General features: G+C 40.6%; 1 protein-coding gene across 1 annotated transcript in view; it reads right to left on the bottom strand.

Moving 5' to 3' along the window:
* LOC128369594 (low-density lipoprotein receptor-related protein 8-like) overlaps positions 1-16,125 on the bottom strand; it is a 36,318-nt gene extending 20,193 nt beyond the window's left edge. The window contains exons 1-2 of the mRNA XM_053330671.1: positions 15,999-16,125; positions 15,216-15,336 (exon numbers count right to left, since the gene is read on the bottom strand). Coding sequence (XP_053186646.1) covers positions 15,216-15,336; positions 15,999-16,065 — 188 coding nt within the window. The 5' untranslated portion in view covers positions 16,066-16,125. The remainder of the gene's footprint in view (positions 1-15,215; positions 15,337-15,998) is intronic.
* Positions 16,126-24,679: the final 8,554 nt, after the last annotated feature.

The raw sequence follows: 24,679 nt of genomic DNA on the forward strand, positions 1-24,679 counted from the left end.
GATTCAAGCAATATATAACCTATTTCAAAGTGTGTCATACTGCACTGCATACATATGGTAAAACATAGTATGACTGATGCAACCTAGCTGTAATGTCATCCAGTCCTATGTCATTACCACCACTGCTAACCTAGATTCAGCCAGGAATTTTATCTCTCATTATGGAGTAAAAACAATTGTTGTACGAGTGGTTACACAGTTACACTTGGCAGTGCAGGTTGTGCTCTTTAGGGAGTTCCCTGTGTGAATTCCAGCAGTCTGCTAATGATTCAGCGGGGAGCACAACCAAACCCCAGGGGTGTCAAAACTGAGCCCGGTAGACACGTATCGCTGAGATATGGAAGGCATGGCTTCAACAGAAACACCTCGAGAAAGAGACGTCAGGAGCCACACAGAAGGATGGTGGATGGTGGATGGTGGATGGTGGATGGTGGATGGTGGAAGGTGGATGTTGGAGGGGGTGAACAGCACAGTCTGAAGCAGAGCAGCAGGTAGGACACGCAGGGAGAAACCTAACAGGAACACCTTGTTTCATGTATTGAATATGGTTTGTATTTGTCAGATCAGCGCGTGTGGCACGAGTAACTTAAATGCTGAACTGCAGGCTAACGTTTCTTTAATTTGTTTGCAAAATGTTGTTGTGCCTTCGAGAACACGAGCAGCTGGGATGAAGAGTCAAGCAATTACTGTGCATTTCACTCAGTAATCTGTTCTTGGAGATTTTGGCAAGGAAATCGAATTATTTTGGACTGTGGCGGAAGCAAGCAAGGTTTTAACAGTAGGTGTCAGCAGCAACCAGCCCTTACTGCTGATTCTAATTCCATGGCAAGGGTCACATAATGTGCACAGTTCCACAGCTGGAGCTAGTGTATCCTCCCTCAAATCCCACTTTTATCAGAAAAGAGCAGCAATGGGAAACTTCCTAATAAAACTAATCCTGCCAGACAGATGGACAGGCCTCTTTTGGTAAGACGAAATGCTGAGAGCTTTTTTTTTTTACACAAACAATCAAAGGCTTTTGCAAAAAGAATTCATGAAGAAATGTTTGCAGACAATGATAAATTTGTATATAAATGTCATAGTGCACACATATATAGCTGCAAGCCTCTCTGATCTAGAAAACACCAAGACACAGTTTGAGGACGGTTCCCTCAGCCAAACAGCTGACACCTTCACTGCTGCTCTTCCCTCCAGAGCCTCTCTTGCACACTCCAGTGGAAATGACTCCAAAATCAGCACAGCAGCCAGACTCTCTTTCGTCCTGGTCTGAAACACAATCTGCAGTGAGGGGTTCAAACCAAGATCCTGGAAAATCTAACTTACATGTTCTGCTGAGGTTTTACACTTGTGCTTTCTGTTGTTCCGAGGGTTATTGAGTCATGAGTTCTCATCATTTCTCATCACAGTCACGGCAGTCTCACCAGACCATTTCCTCAGAGATACTGATCAGACTGTGGGTTTAATTTTTAATAATTCAGGGAGGGTTGCCGATCCATCCAGTCAACACAAAATCTTTCTCAGCAATACTGCTTTACTTTCAAACTGCTCCAACCTTAAACCTGCAGCTTTATAAGAACAGCACAATCTTTTACAGTGAGCTGCTAAGTAGCTCCATTGGTGCAGCAGGGAGTTCAGAAGCTTGCTTACATACTGTATAAGGCAGACATTTGGGAAAATCAAAGAAGAGTGTGTTACTTTCCTAAAGCTAGAGCCCAAATCTCCAATCTCCAAAGACCACATCTTTAACTCTAGGTAATGACTGCTCATACAGTTCAACATCAGTTTTGAAGTTACTAATAAATCCTGAATAAAAGCTTACATTACAAAGACACAACTGAAAATCTTGCCAGTTCACACATTAGAAGCACAGAACTGGTCAAAGTCTCATAGATCTCAGTGGGGGAATACTGGTGCTGAGAGTTTACAATAAACCACAGTGCACATTCACTGATTAACTGAGCGCAAAACTGTAAAGACATCAAAACATCTTGACTTCAAGATGATAAATAACATCTGAAGTGTGTCTAGGCCACAGCACACACACACACACACACACACACACACAAACTGTTTTGATGTGAACACACATTCAATCTTTCCATCCACTTTCATCCAACCTTTTGGCACTGGTGAAATGACACAAAAAAACAGCCTTTAACCCTCTTTTCCAGCAAATTGAGAACAAGTATGACTCAGAAATGAGAGAGAGAGATCAAATGAAAAGAAATTAATGAGGAGAATCGGAGAGTCATTTTCCTATTCACTTGGACAATCTCTTCTCAGTTTCTATGTAGCTGCAGAAAGGAGACACTCTTCTTATACAATCATTATCCACAATGAAAGAGCTGGCGGGGCTATCATTTTAAAAAGGTATTATATGTAAGAATGGCCACGGCCCATTCTGTCTCATAATACCACTTTGTACCTCAAGAGGTGATAATGAGTCACTGTAGTGTCCAGTCTGCCCCCAGTCTTACATGAGAGGGGAGGAGCCAAGGACCAGTATATCTTTCTGGTGATATACTTCCCCCAAGTATGGAATATGAATAAAGATTAAAGTGAGTTTGCAATGATTTTTTTACCCCATTTACACTCTGCCACTTCATTAGAGTATAAATGAGTTCCATTTTACCCAGATGTTGAAAATATGTAAATGAATCAATCTCAAGTGAAACTACGTCAGTAAGTGGTCTGTAAAAATAGCCTCTACAGTGTGTGTCCCCTGTGATTATGGCAACTAAAGTGATTCAAATGACACTGAAATGACCCGTCATTCTCCCTGTCTCACAAAGTGACACAAACTACTGTTGTAGTATATATCTGACCCCTGATAAGTGCAAGCATTGTATAATCTGTCTGGTTGAGAGAGCTGCAGGAGTAGTCCTTTCATGTGTCATTTCAGTCATATTTGTGTCAGTATTAGGATAGTTATTAGCAAGCCAGTTAAAGTGTTGTACCTGTTACCAAACACCTTCAGGTGCATCACCACCACTGGAGTATGGTCCATCCTGAGTTGCATGAATAGTGCTGGATTGGAACAACTGGTTGCAGTTACAGTGATTTTCTATATTTTTCTTATTGTATACAAATCTAGTGTTCAGAGCTCTATTATGCATATTAAAAATAAAATAAAATAGGCTTGTATTAAAGAATAAATGCTAAGAAATGTCAGCAACTCTTGAATTACATGAAGCCAAAGGGAACTGCATGAGGAGAGCCTAGAGCGCATTCACTCCTGTATATGGAAATGTTTGCCACACTGGATTACAGTGTCTGTCTACTAACTGCGGGACTGTAATGGGAATTGGGAGCTTAGCCTTTTACCCTGTGCAGACAATAAACCGCATCTCTCTCTATTTCTCCGTCCTTCTTTTTCTCTCGCTTTCTTGCAAAGACCTGCTTCCAATAACACAGAACATAATGACAGCTGCAGACTGAATTTTCAGAGAGACTCTCACTGGCCTGAAGAGCAAGGCACTCAAATTGCTGTGACAAGGCACAGAGAGCAGGATATTACATTTCCCACTGCAGACGAAAAATTAACATAACTGTAATACTGCCCGAGGTCAAATTTCTTTTTCTAGAAAATCTGCTCCTAGCAACAAGACAGAGTAATTAAGACACACTCTGATTGTAGTCACAGCCGCTGTTTGCCTTTGAACATAACCCGGCAGTTACACGCAAACACAACTCACATGCACCGCCCACTTCTGCATATGTGCAAGTAGACCTTCTGTTTATCTGTGTTTCAAGCTCCAAATGTTGCCTACTTTCAGGGTTTCTTCTCTCCTAGTAACACAAATAGCACACTGGGGTCAGACAAGAGGAGCAAAGTCTCAGACAGCTATTGATGGATTGTGGGCTAATATCCTTTAGTGTGGGCTCACCAAATACCTGCTGTAAAAAAGCACCAATCAAAGAGTTTAGAAACCACCCACCAGATTACTCAGACTGGTATTAAAGGCTCCCCTCTCATCACTAGATCTGCTGAAGCTGCCATGATGCAATGTTAGTTAAGTAGCACAATGTAGCTACAGTACAGGGCAGGCGCATGATATAAACCAGGTCTGCCAAGTCTCACGCATTGACCGTGAGACTCATGTAATTGACACTTGACCATTTTCTTATGCAGTGAAAAATGTATTAAAAACTGATAACATTATGGCACAAATAGAGGACACTGATAGCGCACATACAGACAAGACAGAGCAGCACAACACAAGAGCAGCACAGTGCAGCAGTGAGTGATTCAGACCATCAAGGGGGAAGCGAGAAATATATACAAATCTATATTATGATGTACTGTAATTTATCCCCATGCATGCAGCTCAGAGTAATCTCACTCAGCGGCTCTTCTGGTAGAAGCACGCCGTCCCCCATCTCCATCCGTTTGAGTTACTATGGTTACGGGAGCACTCTATGTCTCTGTTGCGCTGCAATTTTCACGCGATATGCAGAAACATAACTAGGTAACCACGGTGAGGAGCATGAATTTTTCTTATCCTATGTTTCAAAGAAAAACATGTGCAGTATATGGAGTGTACAGTACATCAAAAATGGTATCCAATAAATACAAATTAGCAAAAAGAGACTTATGAAAAAGGTGTTGGTTCATGCCAGAGAGAGGTCAATTGGGGTCAACTTACCACGAATAATGCTCAGCTAAAATATGTACTACTAAGAATACTAAATACTTACAAATTTCACTTCAAAACTTGTCAGCCCATATATGAACTTGATATAACTTTTTTACAATTCAAGACTGCACGACTACATTTGATGTGTCTGAGTGAGTGTCTTTGTAAAAATAGTGAAGGTGACTCAGCAAGAACACTCTTTAACTGCAGTTTCTTTCATGCGTAAGGCTCAGATGGTTCCATTAAAAGCACTGTTACAGATGTCGCATTTCGGTTGGCCTCATTTAAACTAATAGGGGAGAGGGGAAGTGATTCATTAGCTGTTTTCATAAAATCTTACTTAAGCCTTAATGGGCTGAGGAACATTACAGTCACATTGGTCTGCATTTCTAAAGAATCTGAAGTAAATGTCACAACACAAAAGTAATTTACCGTGGTACTGGGTAGACTAAATAAGCAATCACATGGCCATTCACTCCACAATATGAGGAACATGAGACGGCTTTGATAGCATGAAGTTGTCAGTGGTTTTGGAGACTTATTTAAAGGCATATGTAAAGCACTTAAAATTGTTCGCACAGATTCTGTATTTACAACTCCACTTATTCTTACAATCTTTGACATAAAATTAATGTGAGCTTGCGCATTAATGGCGAGATCATGACATTCTTTCCAGCTTTCAGTTGCAATAGCAGCTTTCTGTTGCGTGAGGCGAATTAATGAAGGATTTTCTGGGGCACTTTTGTTGCTATTTCTACCCTTGTTGTAATATATGTGGTGTCGAGATTCAAAGCAAAGTAGGTTGTGGAACTGTATGCAAAAGGGAGGTTTCTGCTACAAAGACACAAAGAACTAACTGATTAGTGCAGACCACTGAAAGTAATAAGACAGTGAATCAGTGATTTGGTGGGTGGAACAGGTGGATAAAATAAACACCTGAATATAATATAATCTAGTATGCAGCAGCAAGTATTACCTTTGTTAAGCTTTCACTTTGAGTTCACAAAGGTGGCAATTACTGCTGGGTTATTCCTTTGTATGTATATATATATTCTTCTTTAGGTTGTATAGTTTGAACAAGTGACTGTTTTACCAAAGCACTGTAGCTTACTTATATCATATTGTATATTTTGGCTCAATTTCAAATATACAAACTATATTGTTTTTAAATGTCAATAAAGGAAGCCTGGTTTTCTAATGTTTTGACTGATAGTTAAATACAGAAAATGTACTTCAACCAGCTCTGTAAGTAGAGCAGGAAAACTGCACACACACCAGGTGTTCCCAGCAGTCTGACTGTCTGATATGATGAGCAGATGTTCTGCAGTGAGTCAAAGCCTCCCATAAAGATGCTTTACTTGTCTTCATTCAAACCAAGAGGGTGCCATTGGTTTTAATGATCTCTCGATTGTAAGTTTACTTTATTGTCTTGTTGCTGTGGTGGGTGCTCTCACTTTGTTGCTGTGGATAAGTCTCCTTCTGCTCTGCACATACTTAATAAGATCCTATGCCACATGACAGACAGAGACTGTGCAGCGTAAGACAGGAAACACAACCTCAACTCTGACTTTTCCGAAGCAGAGAGCACAGGTGATTCTTAATGGGCTGTCTGTACACTCTATCTGATCTGCATCACAACAATAACACTGCAAAACAACCACTCTAAAATCAATGACACTGCAGCATTCTTCATCCCAACTGCCCCCCCCCACTCCACCCCCACTCCACCCCCTTCCCTTGTTCCACACTAACACTATCCTTGGCTTGCCTCTATACTGCCTCCTATTTTTCTCCTCCTTTCATTTTTTCTCCACTCTCCATTGCTCTCCTTCTTTCTCTGGTGATCCATGTCACAAAAGATTACATCACTCTCCAAGCACGAACCAATAAAATAGCCTGTCTTCTGTTGTGTATGTGTGTCTCTGTACATCAAGCAATTCCATGAGTGTGTTTTTTTGCGCGTGTGTGTGCATGTGCACATACATATTTGCGTGTGCATGTGAGTGGCCGATGGCTATGCATTTAAAACAGATCTATCTCTAGGCAGAGCTTAGCTCCTGAGCTTTGATCACAATATGCCTCCCCAAAGCACATGAGGTCAGGCACAACTCTCAGAAACCATCCAGCTACGGTTCCCACTACTACTCTATCAGCATTATATATCCTACTACTTCCTAGAAAACTTCTATTAACACACCGAGCTATAACTTCAGTGTTCACACACAAGGCCATGTGAAACTTGAATAAGCATTCAGTTTTTATATTATCCATATATAAATATAAGCTTTCTAAATTAAAACAGATCTAGCTGACCTTTTCTGATATAAGATCTGTAGAATTCTAATAAAAGCTCTATAGAACTATAATTAAAGATCAGAATGATGGGAAAAATCATTTTAAATTCAAAATCAGGTTTTAGCTGCTGTATTTTGAGAGATTTGGAAATTAGGACTTTGTTACTGTCATATATATGAGCAGGTTTTGCAATCCTTAAAAGACTGATAAGATTTTCATTGTTCCCGATTCATTAACAACCCATTTTATGCGTGCTTTCATTACATTTTTTTAATCCAAATTTTAGAGGAAGGAAAGGGTCTTGCAAAAAATGCACTTTGATGTAAAACAGGCCTGCAGAGGACTGAGGGGATAAAAAAGCTGTTCTGCAGAAACACAAACCCAGCGAATTGTGTCAGAGCTTGAGCCTGTTATGTGATTCTCCACCAGTCAAAAAGTGTAATTTTTCTACAGATCTAAACTGTAGTCTAGACTTTTGATCAGTTCATTTAAAAACTAGTCTTCCACTAATTGGTTTGTTGTTTTGCAGGAACATAATTTGATAGTCCCTGTCTGGTCAAGTCTCACACTTATAAATATACTGAGGAGTAAATTAGCTCAAGACTGATTGTTATTTGCAGAACATTACTCAGAGATCATCTCCCACTTTACTCCTACTATGAATAAAACGCTTCAGAGCACTTTTTGCCTTCACGTATTGATTCGGCTGATGTTTCATGATGACCAGCTGAGCCCATGAATACATTCAGGGCTACACATCAAAGCACATTGTGGGAATCCTCAACGCCTCATATCACATTTTAAATCAATAATTCATGTTTGCACATTGTTTCATTGTGCATACCAACTGTCAATCAGCAAAACAGTGTGAAGGAATGAGTATGTCACATGTGCACTGTTGTTTCTCGTGCACAAATAAAGCAAGGACACACTTTTACAGTAAATGCATAGCAAGCTTTATAACTAAAAACAGAATATTTTCAACATCTACACTTCCTCACAATCAGCATACAGCAACAACCCAGTGTGTTCATCATTCCTTTAATGTATAGGAACTGTAAACAACAATATCTCTACACAATAAGTTGATGAACAGCAAAAACTATCCACAACTCATTCAAGTCATTTCTCAAGCACCAAACAGTCTCTGGTTCAAGCTTCTCAAATGTGAAAATATTGAAAACATCTGCTTTTCTCTGTTTTATATCATTCCAAATTGAATATGTTAAGGTTTAAGACTGTTGGTCAAAACTGGAGAACCTAACTTTGAGCTCACAGGACTTGTGATGGACATAAATAAATAAAGAAGATACTGTAATTTACTGTAACTGTAATTCATCTGTTCTCATGTTGCATTTACTTACCAATGTCTAGTCCCTTTTGTCTGTAAAAATGATACACTGTCCACATTTCATTCCTAAACAAGCATAGTGCTAATGGAGGAGACGTGTAGGCAGGTGGAATGATTTCAAGAAAGTGACGTCCTGCGTGTAAAGGCAACATTGTGATGGTGGCATTGTCGTGAGTCACGGCGTAGCTGGGCAAAAGCAGGCAAATGCAGCTACTTCTGTGAGTGGAGGCGATGCTCTGAATGCTTTCAGATACACTGAATCATCAATAACAAGAAAGAGACTGAGGGGCTTTAGTTGCTGCGTCACAGCCATTTTCTCAGCATCCCAATTTGCTATGGTGCTGACGCTCTCTGTTACCCTACCTTAACTTTAGACTGGCATAATGTCCTATGTAGGTCTGTGATGAGTGTGTGTACTCATCCACAAATAGATAAATCAAAATAAAGTGAAAACTCACAGCTACACACAGCCGATCCCGACATCCCTGCAGCTGCCAACGGAGATTCACAAGCACGCCTGTTGAGTCACATGAAGTGGCATTTTTCACAGCAATGAGTCACAAGTTGCAAAGGGCCCACGGTTCTTGCAATGTGTGCCACCGTCTCCCCCTGTAGGTCTGTTTTTCTGACAGTGATTCTGGATGAAAGGTGCTGTCTACCTGGATGCCTGTGGCCCAAAGTGCCTGGGTTCAAAGAGCAGGCAGCTTCTCTCAAACATCCAGCATGTGTCTTATTGATTTTCAAGCTAGCCTGGGTTCATTTCACTGCCACAACGGAGTCACTGATCTAAAAACTGGAGCTTTGCCTGTAACATTTTAATGTAAAACTGAATGGTGGGATTTGTGTCCTGATTTCTACCAGTCTTGTGAATGTCTCAATGGATTTTGAATTAACCTCTTGACATCCACAGCCTCTGTTTTTTTACTTGACATTTACAGACATTTAAAGCACCCTGTTGTGCTAATTAAAATGACAATCAAGCATACACAAAAATAAGTTCACAATGGCTTTTAAACAGCATAATTCAAATGGAGGTGCAACAATGTCTCCATGGACCTAGTTTAGGAAGCTTAAGCCAGAATCTAATGTTGAAACCATACACATCATTCTGTTTAAAACACCCGGTGTAGTACAGACCACAGTTTACGCTGCTGTATCATACCGCGGCAGCAATTCAATGATTCAACTGAACCGAAACAGCATTTTTCAAGAGGCGTCTCAAACCGCTAAGAGTGTCCCCTGAGAAATATCTGCTTTTCATCCTTTGAAATGAACAGAGATTTCTGGGAGGTGTAACGTTTCAAATGATGCAAACAAATGCTTTCTTTTTTTTTTTTTTTTGGTGTGGAGCATTAAAAGGAAAGAGCAGGGGGATAAACACATTGGCGGGTGAGGGCAAAGAGGTTGGGGCCGAGTAATGTTTTCATACCCCCACATTAATCCCCCGTGTCTCCTCTCTCTCTCTCTCTCTCTCTCTCTCTCTCTCTCTCTCTCTCTCTCTCTCTCTCTTCCCCCTCTCTCCCTCTCTCCCCCTCTCCCTCTCTCCCTCTCTCCATCTTTGCATAGCGACACGCACTAATCTGAGATAATAGCTCAATTGGAGCTGCTGACTTCTTAATGATCACTTTGGGCAAGCTGGCTTTGAGACACCCAGACACAGGGCAGTAGGCCAGTAGTGCCAAGCAAACAAACACAAACACATGTTGATGATGATGACTGACAGGCTGTACCAGGGCAATGGCCTCTGAGAGTTTTCGACATCCGATGCCAGCAAATGCTTGCAGCAGTCACCACTACAATCCAGCACGTTGTTAAACTATTGGACAAGAACATGCTTGACAGCTCTCTTATATACTCGATAAACACACTCATAGCTTTTTGTTTTAATGAGCAGAATAGAAAAGGTACAGATAAAAACGACAGAGGTCAGTTCTGCTCATTTAATTCAGTTGTTTTTTAAGCTCCAAGCCAGGCTATTAAAAGTATGTTGCACTAATTAAGGTTCTGATTATGGGAATTTTGACTGAATGAGTTAACAGCATAAATTGACCACAGGCCCAAAGGAAAACATTGCCTCATTGCGTGGAGAGATAAAGGCATAATCCTTTCCACGCTGTGTACAGACGTCAACAGCTGTGGAGATTATGGAGAGAATTTGATAAGAACACAAACATCTTCCCCGACTCACCCCGCAGGTCAAAATGATTTCTTTCCTGACTTTCTATCACTTCAACCTCACTCGTTTTTATCCGGCTCCCTTTGTTGTTCCAAATCATCGACAACCCCTCACTTCTCCGCTGTCAAACACATCCCTTCACAAGACACAGACAGGCGGACACAAAGCCTGCGGGAGGAAAATACATGCCCACAAAAAAAGAACATGTTTTTTAAGACTGATAAAGCTAAAAAAACACTACAGGATGAAGGCAATCTTTGTGTTTTTCCGAAACCTCTGACATTTAGCAACAGCATTAGCCTGTTAACGTAGATCCTCAGCTTGTGACCAAACAGCTTACTCACAAATACTTAGAAGAAATAATTCAAAATGTTTGGAACTACTGCTCTCTGTTAACCTGGCTGTGAATAATGCCCACCCAGCTAGCAAAAAGAACTGCAAGCCAAAACAACAAAAACAGAGCCACCAGTACTTGACAAGTAGAGCTGACTGAAAGTGTTTGCGCTCCAGTCACTCATCAGTGCCAACAGACACAGAGCTGCACTGCTTAGTTACACTGTGGGTGGGTGCAGGAAGAGAAGAGAAGAAAAGAGATGATATTGTAGGTGGTTAGAGCAGTGCTTTTTGTGTTCCCAAGGTGTAATTTGACTTTGAATGAGTATTCAATAATAATAGATATGAATATGAATGAAGAAGGGAATAAGAAACACAATAAACAAAAAGTGCATGGATCACTGTTGTTTGTGTCATTTGTCACCAAAAACATCTGGAGAAAGCAGCATGAAGAGGTAGAAGAAGAAGCCACAAACCAGGTGACCATCTTGTTACATCCACAGCCAGCAACACCCCACATTACTTATTCTACCACAAAGCTGATAAGTAATGGAATGAAAGAGCTCAAAAACCAGTTAGCAACCGCTGTATGCTGATTTCTAGGTTTCATTTGGGAAACAGGTAGTTTTCCTAGATGGGCTCAGATTTAAATTGAGCTGCAGTTCACACAAGGCATAGTTTTAACTGAGGATTAAGAGGTCTGGGGGAGACAAGCTCCTTCTTCCTTTCTGAAAAAAAGAAGGTGGTTCAAACATTAAATGCAAAGGATAAGCAAAACAAAAAAAGTAAATCCAATTATGGGAAGCCCACTCGCTTTCAGTTCCCATTCAACTGCTTGTTTCTCTATTTTCTCTCAATGTATTCAGTGCAGTACTTCAGTGCAGAAGAATTGTAAAGCAGAAAATAGCAGGATTTTAAAAAGTTCAAGCCAGTGAGCTATTATGACTACTGTGAAGTGATGAAAATGCTCTTGGAAAGGCTTTGGAGCCCTTCAGTGGGCATGGCATGACTTTCACTTAATAAGAACTATGCAAGCAACCCTATAGAAAGGCAACAATATTGTTAAAAACCATTACTAATCTCAGATTAGTTCATTTACAGGCAGTGCACCCAAGAGAACATTCAAATTCCTGACCGTGCTCATGACACAATATAAAAGATTCACACTCTCTGTTAAACTCAGAAAAGTTCTGACTTCAACTGGTGTCAAGTGTCTGCTGGGAAAAGTCGAGCTGCAGTTTAAACACTGTTGAATAAAGCATTAAATAATCATTGATCAAGTGTGTTTGTTATTGTGCAATTTGGTGTGTCTGCAGTAGAGGAAGCTGCTTCCATTTGAACACTTTGGAATGAAGATAACAATAACAATGACTACAGGAGGTGTGGAGGAACGCCAGCAGTTTCAAAAGTGTGTTTGCATCTGAAGAAGTTATGGGGATTTATTAGGTAAAAGAACACAAAGGGAGGAGGCACAGAGTTTGTTGCTGACTCTGCATCACAGAGAGAAACAAAGAAGCTCTTTGAGTTTTACGTGACAATGAGAAACCCTATGTTAAATTCATGAACACAGATGAAATAGATTGTTATCACATCCAAGAATGAGAGAAAAAAAAGTCAAGCAGGCCTGCTGGACTTTGAAGGTAAGGCAGATAGATGGAGACTGAGTGAAGAACTGTTATAATCAGGATGAGGATTAAACAGCAGCTCCATGTCAGAGTTGGCACAAATCTGACTCCGAGAACTCAAGGCAGAATTCTTTTGTTGCCTCCACTGCTGTCAACTCTAGATGAGGCGAGAAGCAGCGTGGCTTTGCATCTCATCCTCACCAGAACTGTTATGCAACCAGTAAACTAAACTTTTCTATTTCTATTATGTGGATTCAATTTTCTATGATTCTTTATCAGTAAAGTGCAGAGCGCATTATGCATTTATGTATGTGTCCATGTATGTATTTATGCTCACGTGCGTCTCGTCCGTGCTTGTGTCCACGCATACTTATGAGTGTAATTATGCATGTATGAATGTATGGGTGCATGCAGCGAGTGACTGGTCAGTGGGGAATAGAGTTCAGATGATGGGGGATGGAGAGATAAGAGTGCAGTCTGGGGGTGGACTGGTGGGGGATGGGGCAACGGCAAAGGGGTGGAGTATGGAGGAGACTCGTGATGCATAAAGGGTATGATACTGCTGTGAGCAATAACAGTGCTTTTAGGCCTTTCCACCTGTTCTGTGAGATTTCAACTTCAAGCAGGCAGGTTGGAAATAAGGTGACTCTGGCATGATAAATAAGGAGCTGCGGCAAAGGTTTATACCTGTCAGCATATTTCATAACCACGGTCTGTTGCACACATTCAGTCACTGGATTCTCAGGCTTCACATTGTGTTGTAAAATAATATATTGTGAATACAAGAAAACTAAAAGAAACTGTCCTTTCAGCCGTTCAGAAAGTTAATTTAAAAATGCAATCATTCATAGTTGAAAGGAAACATAACTGTGTCATTTCTACGCAGGATTTGCTGTGTGTACAAGCTAAATCCTCAAAGTACTCTCCTTCTGTGCAGCATATGTTGGACAAGTTTACACTTCACCGCATTACACTACTGTCCTCAGTCTTTTAGCCTCTTACAAATAGGAAAAAAGGGGGTTTACATGAGAAACCCCTGAGAATCACTTTACTGTAATAGTAACACATTAATGAAATATTGCCAGAGCTGCACATTGTGCCTTAGAGCTTCTTCTCCAAATCAAACAGAGTGTAAGTTAAACAACTACCATCCTTAGCCAATCAGTGGTCAAACACTACAAGGATGCCAGTGTAGAGACAGAGCTGACTCCGCACAGACCTACCAGCATCATCTGCCTGCCCACGCACATACAGCATGAGGAAAAGAGACAAACACAGAGGGAGGCCACTCTCTAATATAATAGCAAGTAATGACAGACTGTCAGTCATCAAATGCCTCGTTGACAGTAGCCACAGCTAAAAAGGCTTTCAGGAGGAGTTTTTTTTACTCAAGCTCTAAATGTATCAGAAGCTCTGCCTGATAGAAAACACACAGTGGGTAATAAAACCATCCCAGACAATTTCCTGTTTTATTAATAAAAGAAATAAAAGGAAATAAGCCAGACAGTGTATTGTTTTTCTCTAACATCAGGGGGTTTGTGTGAGGGAGGGTGAGAGAGAGAGAGAGAGAGAGAGAGAGAAGCAGTGACACATGAATGTTTTAGGCACAAAGATGCTCCAAATGACCTGCTTTCTTTGGCATGCCCAGAGGACATATTCTGCTGATCTCAGAGAGCGGGAAACAATGGCAACACCTCCGGACTAACACACATGCAGTCAGCACATAGGACTCAAAAGGTGGTTGTATCCAGCAGGTCTATGTGCGTGTGAGGGAGTTTGAGGGAGACAGAAACAAAGACAGAGAGAGAGAGAGAGACAGGGGGTATGAGGAGAAGTAGAGAGCGTATACTGTATGTAACACATGTGTGAGGAGGTGCAGGAATTCCTCCCGAGCCACAATTAACCCAGACACAAAAGAACATAGCTGCATGGCAAACATGCAGAGCTTAGATTCAGCTTTGGCACAACTTCACTGGTTTCAGCGCAAGCATTCTTCCAAAATATAGGCCACTGGCACGCAGTCAGAAAGGAAACTGAAATTCCATTATTTCCACGCAGGAACAACACATCCAAGATACCTGTCAGAGCCTTGTGCGATAGACCGGAGCACCAGGCAATCTGTCTCTCAGCTGGACAGCTTTTTATTTGAAGATGATTGGAAAATGGTTCCACCCAATCAACCCTCACTTAACAAACACGCTTGTTGAGCTTTGTATAGGAGCAGTAGGGGTGAAATCACCTGCACAAATTCAAGGGCCTAAGGCACACACATAAACACACACAGGCTTAATCTGCACTCAGAAACATTATATTATATTTGTGTCTGTGTCTCTTTGGCATGTCCTGTAAACTCTGTAAGCTTCTCTGCTTTTCTAAAAATAAGGCACTGCCAGGAACAATGGGCAAATAGAAAAAAAAGAGATAAAATGCTAATAGGGACCCATGGGTGCACTTTTTGATTCTGTAACTGTTAACATTATGAGAAAATACAGCTCATTAATATAGAGAAGCTTCAATAGACATGAACTGACCATTAAGTCAAACTCTAATGGATAGCTGATTGGAGTGGGATAAAAACTCTAATTGCACAAACTTATATAATAAGAACACATTAGGTTGTTGTTGTGTCTTAGTGCACATTTTCTCAACTCAGATATTATTTATTTATCATGATTTCCTATTTTACTAGTGCTGTAACAGGTTATTCCCATTCGCTGTGGCATTCTAACTGCGCCTTAATAATCGCAGTTAAGCATGGAGCAGACATTCATCTTTCTTTGTTTCTCTGATTTGAACACTTACGACAGTTTTCTTCATCGCTGTTGTCTGAACAGTCGTCGTCATCGTCGCACCTCCAGATGGTTGGTATACACCTTTTGTTGTTGCACTGAAACTGTCCATCCTCACACTCATCCGTTGCTGGAAAAAAAGAAAAAAAGAAAAAGAGGAGGGGAGACAGCGTCCAGATGGATCAGCAACAAACGAACATAGTGAGTAGTATCCGCTAGTAGTTCAACTGTCATTTGCAAATGAATGCCTAATTGATATTCAGCGTTCATTCAGGTCAATTGGCTGAGGCGCTTGGGAGCGTCACGGGGCTGTGTTATTTCTCTCAGTTATTGGTCCTACTTTCTTAAGATAATTAAAAAAAACTGTTCAGCAGACAAGGCCCCGTGTCTGCAGGACATACAGTAATTCTCCACAACATGAAGACAAAGATTCAGTCTGGGTTACTACAGTCTGCTCCCTCTAATGCAGTATGGACGCTCACTGCCAGCCAACACATGACAGACCCGCCACAGTAATTCATTCAGAGACCAAGCTACCATCTATTAAAACTGATCAAACTCATTACTGACCATTCATGTTAGAGAAAAGTCTTTTTGTCTTCTTTTTCTATTAGTATTAAAACGCACACACGCGCGTATAGTGCCGGGAGCGCTCCCAGTCTCTCACCTCTACAGCCCATCATTCACACACACACACACACACACACACACACACACCACCGGTTAAATTTTGATATTTCATTTAATGTCACACACGCCAAAACACCGGTCGGGTAGGGAGAAAGCACTGACCTTCCGAGAAATGAAGCCTCAGGACTAATAAATGAAAAAGTAGCAGCGTCCTTATATCCGTCCACATTTCTGGTGGAGGTGATGGAGCTCATTCACATCCACAAAACAAAGCCCGAGAGCCGCTCTTGTAGCGCTGCGACGCCGCTGCCTGCCTCTCCGCCGTGAAACACCCCCTCCCTCCGCCTCACTGGCTGCCCGGAGCGTGACGACATAGCGTGGGGCGGGGAGAATAGTAGAATAGAATAGAATAGAATAGAATAGAATAAAAAAATTGAGAAACCAATCTAACCTCATCTCAGTTTCAATTGCAAAGTCCGTTTAGTAGCTGTTCAGAATGGTAATACCTACCAAGTGGACCTTGGGCAGAGATTGTGATGTCCAAAATTGTTTCCAAAGCAAGAATGAACTCCAAATCTCAAAATAGAATAGAATAAAATAGAAAAGAATAGAATAGAATTGAATTGAATTGAATAGAATTGAATAGAATAGAATAACTGAGGAAATGATCTTACCTCGTGTTTGTTTCAATTTCAAGGTCCATTTAGGTAATAGCTGTTTAGCTTTCACTGGGCATGGTAATAGCTACTAAATGGACCTTGAGCAGAGATCCGCATGTCTCATATTGTTTCCAAGGCCAGAATGAACTCCAAATCTTAAGAATAGAATAGAATAGAATAGAATAGAACTTTATGCTGAATGTGCCTAAATGTTGAATTATTTGTTAGATTGCTCCTTTGTTTAAATTAATTTATTAGTTAAACCACATTAAATCTTATTATGATTAATATTACCACACATACTGTATATTGATATATAGATAACAACTGACCTATCTCCATGACAACTGTGCAAACTGCAACTGCTGCGGAAGACCATCAAATGCTTCGGACCCTATGAAAAATGGGTGGACCTTGATCCAATATTTTCTTGTCTTTTTTATATATTCCTTTAATTTTTATTTTACAAAATAATTTCCTCCAAAGTCTTAACCTTTGTAAAAAGTTAAAACCTTTTCATTGAACTTTCACAATAATATTTCCATGAAAATATGTATCACCATTTAAACATTTTAAGCCAGTTCATTCTGCATAAAGGCATGGCCAAAAACGTCTGCCTGTACTGTATGATATTCTTAATATGTTAGCAAGTGATATATTGCATTAAGATTTATTCTTGTACTGAACATTTTTAGAATTCTATATTAATGTATGGAAAAATGTTTTTATAAGACAGTTTTTAGGCAGTTATGGCTTCTTTTTGGAAAGCAGATAATTTCACAGGTAGCTTATCATTTTTAAAGTCAAATTATAGCAGCAAGTACTGGAAGCAGTGCAACTGTATGTGTGGTGTGTTTTGGGGTGGGTGGGGTGGGGGTGTATTCCTTGGATTGTCTGTGTCATACCCACTGAGCCAGTGAAATCAATTTTAGGGCATGACAGACAGGTAATAGCAGTATAGTGGTGGGGACTAGCAGGACCAGATAGGAGGGGATCAGGAGGTCATGCAATTTTGTGTCCCTGTGGTGTTTTTGTGTTCAGTTTGGAGGGAGTAATTTAGAAAACCTACGTAAAATTCCTAACTTGGGGCCTAGCTAGGGGATGACAGTGGATCTACACAAGCAACAAATCCATATACAAAAATGTAAACAACAGACTGAAAGAAAACACTCTCAGCCCCACCTGTTTCAGCATCTGCTTTTGTACAGTACCGTATCCTGTTCAACAACCCCATTATTAATATACCCCCTAAGCAATAATGTGATATGAGTCTCATCTATATGCAAATTATGCGAATGCTAAGGTGAACCGCAGGCTATACAGTTCCTCAGCAGTAGCAACAGCAACAGGAAAAGCCCCCTGTACCTCTTTCATTAACCAAACTGCAGCTTTATTGCTCTTTCTAAACACAATGAGGTAATACTTGTCTGCAGATAAAAGTGCATCAGTAGTATTTACAGGGTCTTGTGGCTTCCAGCCAGAGTTAACGAGGCTGTCTTTCAAATCTAGGCCATGGCCATTGCTGTCAGCATAATCAGTCATTTTAATGGAGATAAGCTGAAGGATAACTTAATCCCCATCCCAACATATAGTTAATACAGACAGCAACACACATTTGCGCCAATATTACTATTCATAGCCAACTTAGTTATGGCACTGTGTAGAGAATCATGGTAGTTGGGGCCTGTTGTCATGGTTGCACTGCAACCATCCATTAAGGATGAGGAAGCATCACCAGGGTGAAAGCAAAACACAGTGGTTGTCGTCGAACAGGTGTTCAAATCTGAAATAGGAATTACTGTCTGGAAATCAGCATGTTAGCAATATCAGCGGCTTGTTCCAGGCTCGCCCCATCAGAAATACTCATCTGATGAGCTGTGACCAGGATGCTTAGCCCTGTAGCAAAATATACCAATACAATCGCTCAGTAAAATCCTTCACAATACTCAAAGCTCTCAGGAAAATAAGTTGGGAATTGCAAAGTTATGAGATTGTAGTTGTAATTTCTATCATCTGAGGGTGTATGACCCCCTTAAAGCAATGTAGGCTCATTATGTAACATGTAAGGAACCAGCTGTTCAAAGAAACAGCTTACATGCTCCAGGTTTTGTACTTCCAAAGGTAATTATAACATGTAAAGCACAGTATGTATTATCATTCATGCACATCTAGCTCATTCAAGTGAAAATTAAAGCAATGCATACTGATGTAGCACAAGAAATGTTTTGGTTTGGTCGCAAATCTGATTCCCACTTATCAGAGATAACACATACTGAATTGAGTTTAAAGTCAATTTGCTGTGAGGAGTGAGTTATGACTAAATGAAAATGCTTTTAGCACATAGGATTAAGCAGGAGGTAGGGTATATCTGAGAGAGAGAGAGAGAGAGATTGTCAGTCAACTGGAAATAAAGAAATACTATAGAGTAGATTTTGCATACCTAACAAACTGTAGACTGTGCTTTCCCTGCGCATGCTTCAGTGCCTCCTCCACCAGTCAGTCCTCCAGTGTATGGCTCAGAAAACTAAGGTGTTGCTATAGTTTGACAACCTTGGCCCTCTTAAATCATTTACTGTAATAATCAAGAAAAACAACAGTCAAATGAATACATCCATGTTTGCAGCTCTGTGAGGTTGTACTGACAGAGTACTGATGATGTCAGCATGCTCACATTCTCATAATGACAATGTAAACAAGCTCATGTTTAGCAGGTATAATATTTATTATGTTCACCATCTTAGATTAGTATGGGTAGTTTGACTTATTAACATGCTAGCTATTTAATAATGAAACGGTACAGCGGAGGCAGATGGGAATGTATTTAGTTTGCAGATCAAATTAAAATAGAAAACCAGGGGATGACAAAAGTTATTACAGTTCATCCTGTAGGGAATATGGGTGTCTGTGCAATTTCATTCAATACCAAAAGTGTTAACTTCACAGTAGTGCCAGAGGAAACGTCAATCACAAAAAAATAGAGATACTTCAATCTGGACCAGGGTGGTGGTCTGATTGACTGCCATTGCCAAAATTTCAACAATATTTCCCTTGTAACTATTGAAGTGATTCTAGTGCAGGAAGCACAGTGCATGCTCGCCGAACATACTGTGTTTAAAAGGTACAAACCACAACTCTTTCCTGTTGTCCTCAGCAGCTTTAACAAAGGGAATCTTTTTTTTTTACCTAACTGGAGACAATGCCATGAACCAGCCTGCTTCAAGACCTCCACCATCAGCTCCAGTTGCAGAAACCGAGGACAGGCAGCTGGGAGAGCTCCCCAGTTGACACTGTGGAGTCCTTCTGCTTCCTGGGAACCATCATTAGCCAGGACCTCTAGTTGGACCTGAACATCAGCAGCCTTAGCAGAGAAAGTACTACTTCCTGAGGTAGCTGAAGAAGGTCAACCTGTATAAGTCAGTGATGGTGCATTTCTATACTACCATCACTGAGTCCATCCTCACCTCCTATATCACCATCTGGTGTGCTGCTGAAACTGTCAAGGACAAAGGCAGACTGTGCGTATCCTCCACTGGGCCGAAAAGGTGATCGAATGCAATCTGCCATCCCTCCAGGACCTGCATGCCTCCAGAACACTCAGGCGAGCAGATCATGCCTGACCCCGCCCCCCCTCCCCCCTCGGACATAAACTTTTTGAAAAGCTCCCTTACAGCAAGAGGCATGCATCTGTCAAGACCCAAACCTCACATCTGCAGCCAGCCTCATCAACAAGACCTGGGACCCCAACTGACACGGACTCTTTCTCCCCTGTGGACATTACCCACAGTCTAACATTTGCACATCTGTGATCTTTGATTTTACATGGCATTCCAATGCTATTTCTATTTCTATTATAATTATTAGTATTATTATTATTAATAATAATAATAATAATAATAATAATGATGATAATAAAGCACATAGTCTTATACTGATCCTGGTCAGTATTTCCTACATGTGTATGTGTGTGTGTGTGTGTGTGTGTGTGTGTGTGTGTGTGTGTGTGTGTGTGTGTGTGTGTGTGTGTGTGTGTGTGTGTGTATGTATACATATGTAGAACAGTTATATATATTCAGTTATATTCATATGTGTAAATATGTAGAACAATTTTCACTATGCTGCAGACTATGGCACATGCCACATCAAAATCATTCATCACTCAAGCTTCTTGACAAACTGCAGTTATCACCTCAATTATCATTGCTGTTGAAATTAAATCACACCATGACACATGTTAGTTAGTTAAGTTAGTATCTGACTGACACCTATAGATAAACTATGTCTCTGCCGGGGCTCTTAATTTAGGGGAAAAGTAGTACTGTGACAAACTCTAAAATGTCAGGATTGGTAAGGTTTGTCTGTGTTTGCCTTGTTTGTCACCTGTTGTCAGGGGCCTCAAGAATTGGCAGCAGATCCCATACACAGCAGCCAGCAGGCAGGATGATGTGCCACATTTTCTCAACATTTTGGATTCAGGAATGGCTTCCATCATCCCCACATACAGTCACAGTGATCATAGAAATCTGTTCCAGTTCCTCTTGCATGTAAACAGCATTTCAGTAAATAGTGAGACTTCTTCTCTGGTCACATTTCTTATTTAATTAACCTTTAGGGAACATTTGCTGAGCATGCAAACTGCACCCCCCTTCCCACACACACACACGCACACACTGCTCTACATTCACACAGCTGAGGAGCTGGCATCGACAGGCTTCATGGTTCAGTTACAGTATAGCTCTCCACTGATGGCCTCTGAGCACTGAAGCAATTAGGTTTAAGTACCTTGCTCAAGAACACCTCAGCAGCTGCTGTTGAGAGATGAGAGAGACACACATTTGCCTGTTTCCTCCCACCTTTCACTCGCTGGTTGAGGGTAACTGGAACAGCAAGGCTCTTGTCACAAACCCTGTTTGTCTAGCCCAGTGGTCTGCAACCGTGAGATTGGTTCATCCTCTCCGGTTGATGCTGCACCTGCCAGTGAAATCAGCTGCTGTAGTGTTGGGCCAGAATGAGAAAGCGTTCGAACAAATCTCTCTGTAGCGAATGCTTGGAGTCCAATTTGCCAGACAGCATACTACTGCAGGTTTTCAGGGGCCGCAGTCAAGACAGAACGCTCTTACAACCTCCTACACTAATTTATCCATAACCAACCTGGCATTTTTAAAAGCTCTAAGGAGACTTTTTTCCTCCTACACACACCCAACATAACTTGTTCATTTACAACTAACTGTTTATAAACTTGAAGGAACTGTACATTTTGCTGCACATACAGGCTAGTACAGTGGAAGAAGTATTTAGATATTTTACTTAAGAAAAGTACTGAGACAGAAATGTAAAAAAACTCTATTATGAGTAAAAGTCCTGCATGACAAATCGGACTTAAGTGAAAGTATTGATGGCAAGTTTAGTTAAAGAATTGAGGGGAAAGTAGTGGTTCTTTAGTAGTGGGATGATTAAAGGTAGGGTTGGTAATCCTGTTCAGAAACACTTTTTGTTATACTGGGAGAAATGGTCCTTCTATTATGAAAGGTATCAATACATTATGGCTTTAGAAAAAGGAACGGAAAAAATCAGAGCTCTGTAGCGGCCACAGGACTGATAAAACCCCGACCAATCCGAGCCGTTCGGTGCGAACAGAAAAAACCAATCAGGTGGCTTCATGTCTAGTTTTGCTTCCGCATACAGTCTACGCCCCGCCCCCCTCTCTCCCTGCCTACTGCGCGCGTGCACAGTCTTCACCTGTCGCTGTTGCCAGAAAAAGCAGCACACCTCTCTGCAGAACTACCGAATACGGATGTAATATTTATGTAAGAGCAATGGCTGAGAAAATACCACTTGCACGTCTACTTGTAACGGCTCGTCCAGACAAAAAGCCAAGAAAGAGAAGCCGGAGGAGGAAAGGACTGCTAATAAAAAGGCTCTGGATAAAGCAAGAGGTCAAACAAGAATCAACATCGGAGTAGCATTTGAGCGGTGGAGACAACTGAGGGATCTGAAGGGCCTGAACGTGATGCCGAGGTTACTCTCTTTCTGTTGGACAGGTAATTATTTGTTTTGCTTCGGGGAGGATTTGTTATATATATGTAAGTTATGCTAACGTAGCTACTTTTGTAGCTTGTATTAGCGTAATGCTAATATTAGCTTTGCTGTGTGTTTAAAATGGGTCGGTGACGCCAGTATTGAATAGATTATAGTATATTATTTTGAAAGATATTACTCTACCCTAGTCTTCAGTGTCTGCATTATTATTGTGATAAAAAGACCTACGTATATTGGCTTTTACACGTTACAACTGTGGTGATGTAGCTCATCTATGTTTTCATAGCCATGAGAAGGACCGATCAACCTCGACGCCGTCTAAACACGGATTGATGAGACCTACTCTCCCTCCAGTTCAACTATTGTTTCTGAGTCTCTGTCCGACCGGTGTGTTCAACTTGCTGCTGCTGCTATGAATATGTCTTTGGGATATAAATATATGTCTTTCATATCTAGCTTTTTCTGTTTTATGTGCCTCAAAGTGCCATTTGAGGTACTTCAGAAAACAGCATTATTGCACATACAATATGTGTTATCAGTGATATCTGCCATATCATTATACAGACATTGAGTAAATGTTAGTGATTAGATATTTTGAGAAATATGATGGCCTGAGGATAAAACCTGTCCTTCACCTTAGGAGGTCCAGCACTTCACACTGAGTTGTTAACATCAACAACAACAACCATCAACACTAAAATAAAACACAGCTAGCATAAGTTGTACCTCTAACTGTGTGTGGTGTTGGTGGAGTAATTGATCATGCTACAAGCTTGTCTATGGACTATACTCTGGTAGATGCTATGCAGAGAGGATAAGAACAAACTGAGGATCTTCTCAACAGTTTATATCAATCTTTATGCTCCTTTGGTCCAACTGCCAAACCCAAGACTTCTATTTCTACATATAAAAAGTTCTGTGTTTTGTCCTCTATGAATGAAGGGTAAATGTATGTTGACAGTATTTTCTAATTTTGTAATCTTCACAGAGATGACGTGATGAGATGATGTTAATTCTTCAACTGGTTTGAGCAGACATCTGTCCCTCCCCCAGCCCAGCCATTGCTGCAGCTACCCCCCTCGTTGACACCTCTAGTATGCTACCCCCACTAAGCTCAAAAGCATACAGCTTTTGCAGACCCAACTCAGCAGAGGCCTAGGTGAGTTTTCTTACAATATTGTAGTTTGATGAAGAAGTTCTAATATAATTATGTCCAAAAGAAATGGGAAATAAAGCTCTAAGTATTCTTATTCTTTGATTATCTCAAAAATGTATTCATTATTGTCAGATGTGTAATTGTGATATTCTTCCTAAAGGTAAATCACTGCCAAAGGAGTAGATCACCACCGCTGACAAATACTCCCTACACACAGCCTGACCTGTCTGCCTTACCTGGAAACACCTTTTCCAATGTGTAGATACACTCATGTTGAAAATGTACAGATTATTTATGTAACAATAAAAAGGGTTATACCAATTTTGTTGTAATTATTCTGTAATCACTTATTTTTAATGTGGTGATGAGAAAATGTATTGCTTCTGTTGCAGAAATAGTCAAATGAAAGGCATTCATCATTTTCAACTTTTTATTAAAAACTGACAAAATATAAATAACAAAAGACCAAATTTAAAATGTAAAATGTATACTTCCAGGTGAGAGTTAGGAAGCAGGTTGTTGCCCACAGCACTTTTTTTCTAGATCTGTGGGCATCTCACGGCACTTCCTGCACACACACCATGTAGGTAGACGTGGAGCTGGAGGGCCTGGTGGAGGAGCATCTGCAGGACATCAAACATGAGGCTTGGGTCTCTTGATCTGAAGCAACTGATGAGATTCTTCCAATCTCAGTCGTTCAATTCTAGCCTGTAAAAAATAGTTCATCAAGAAGATTAGACTCTCACCATCTTGTCCTTTATTATTACTAATATTGTAATTTCATTTATTATATTTTTGGTATGTTGCCGGACCAGAGTTAAAAGTTTCATGTGTTTATATTATAGTATTATATTCTTTAACAGTTTATGAATGACAATAAACTCAGAAGTGTTGTGTTCACAGTAAATGGCAGGTCATTGTTTACAGTTCTTGATAATGTTGAGATCAGGAAAAAAGAGGCTATTTTAGAAAGGCTACCTGCTCATCTGCAA

The sequence above is a fragment of the Scomber japonicus genome, chromosome 12 (assembly GCF_027409825.1).
Source record: "Scomber japonicus isolate fScoJap1 chromosome 12, fScoJap1.pri, whole genome shotgun sequence".
Classification (NCBI taxonomy): Eukaryota; Metazoa; Chordata; class Actinopteri; order Scombriformes; family Scombridae; genus Scomber; species Scomber japonicus.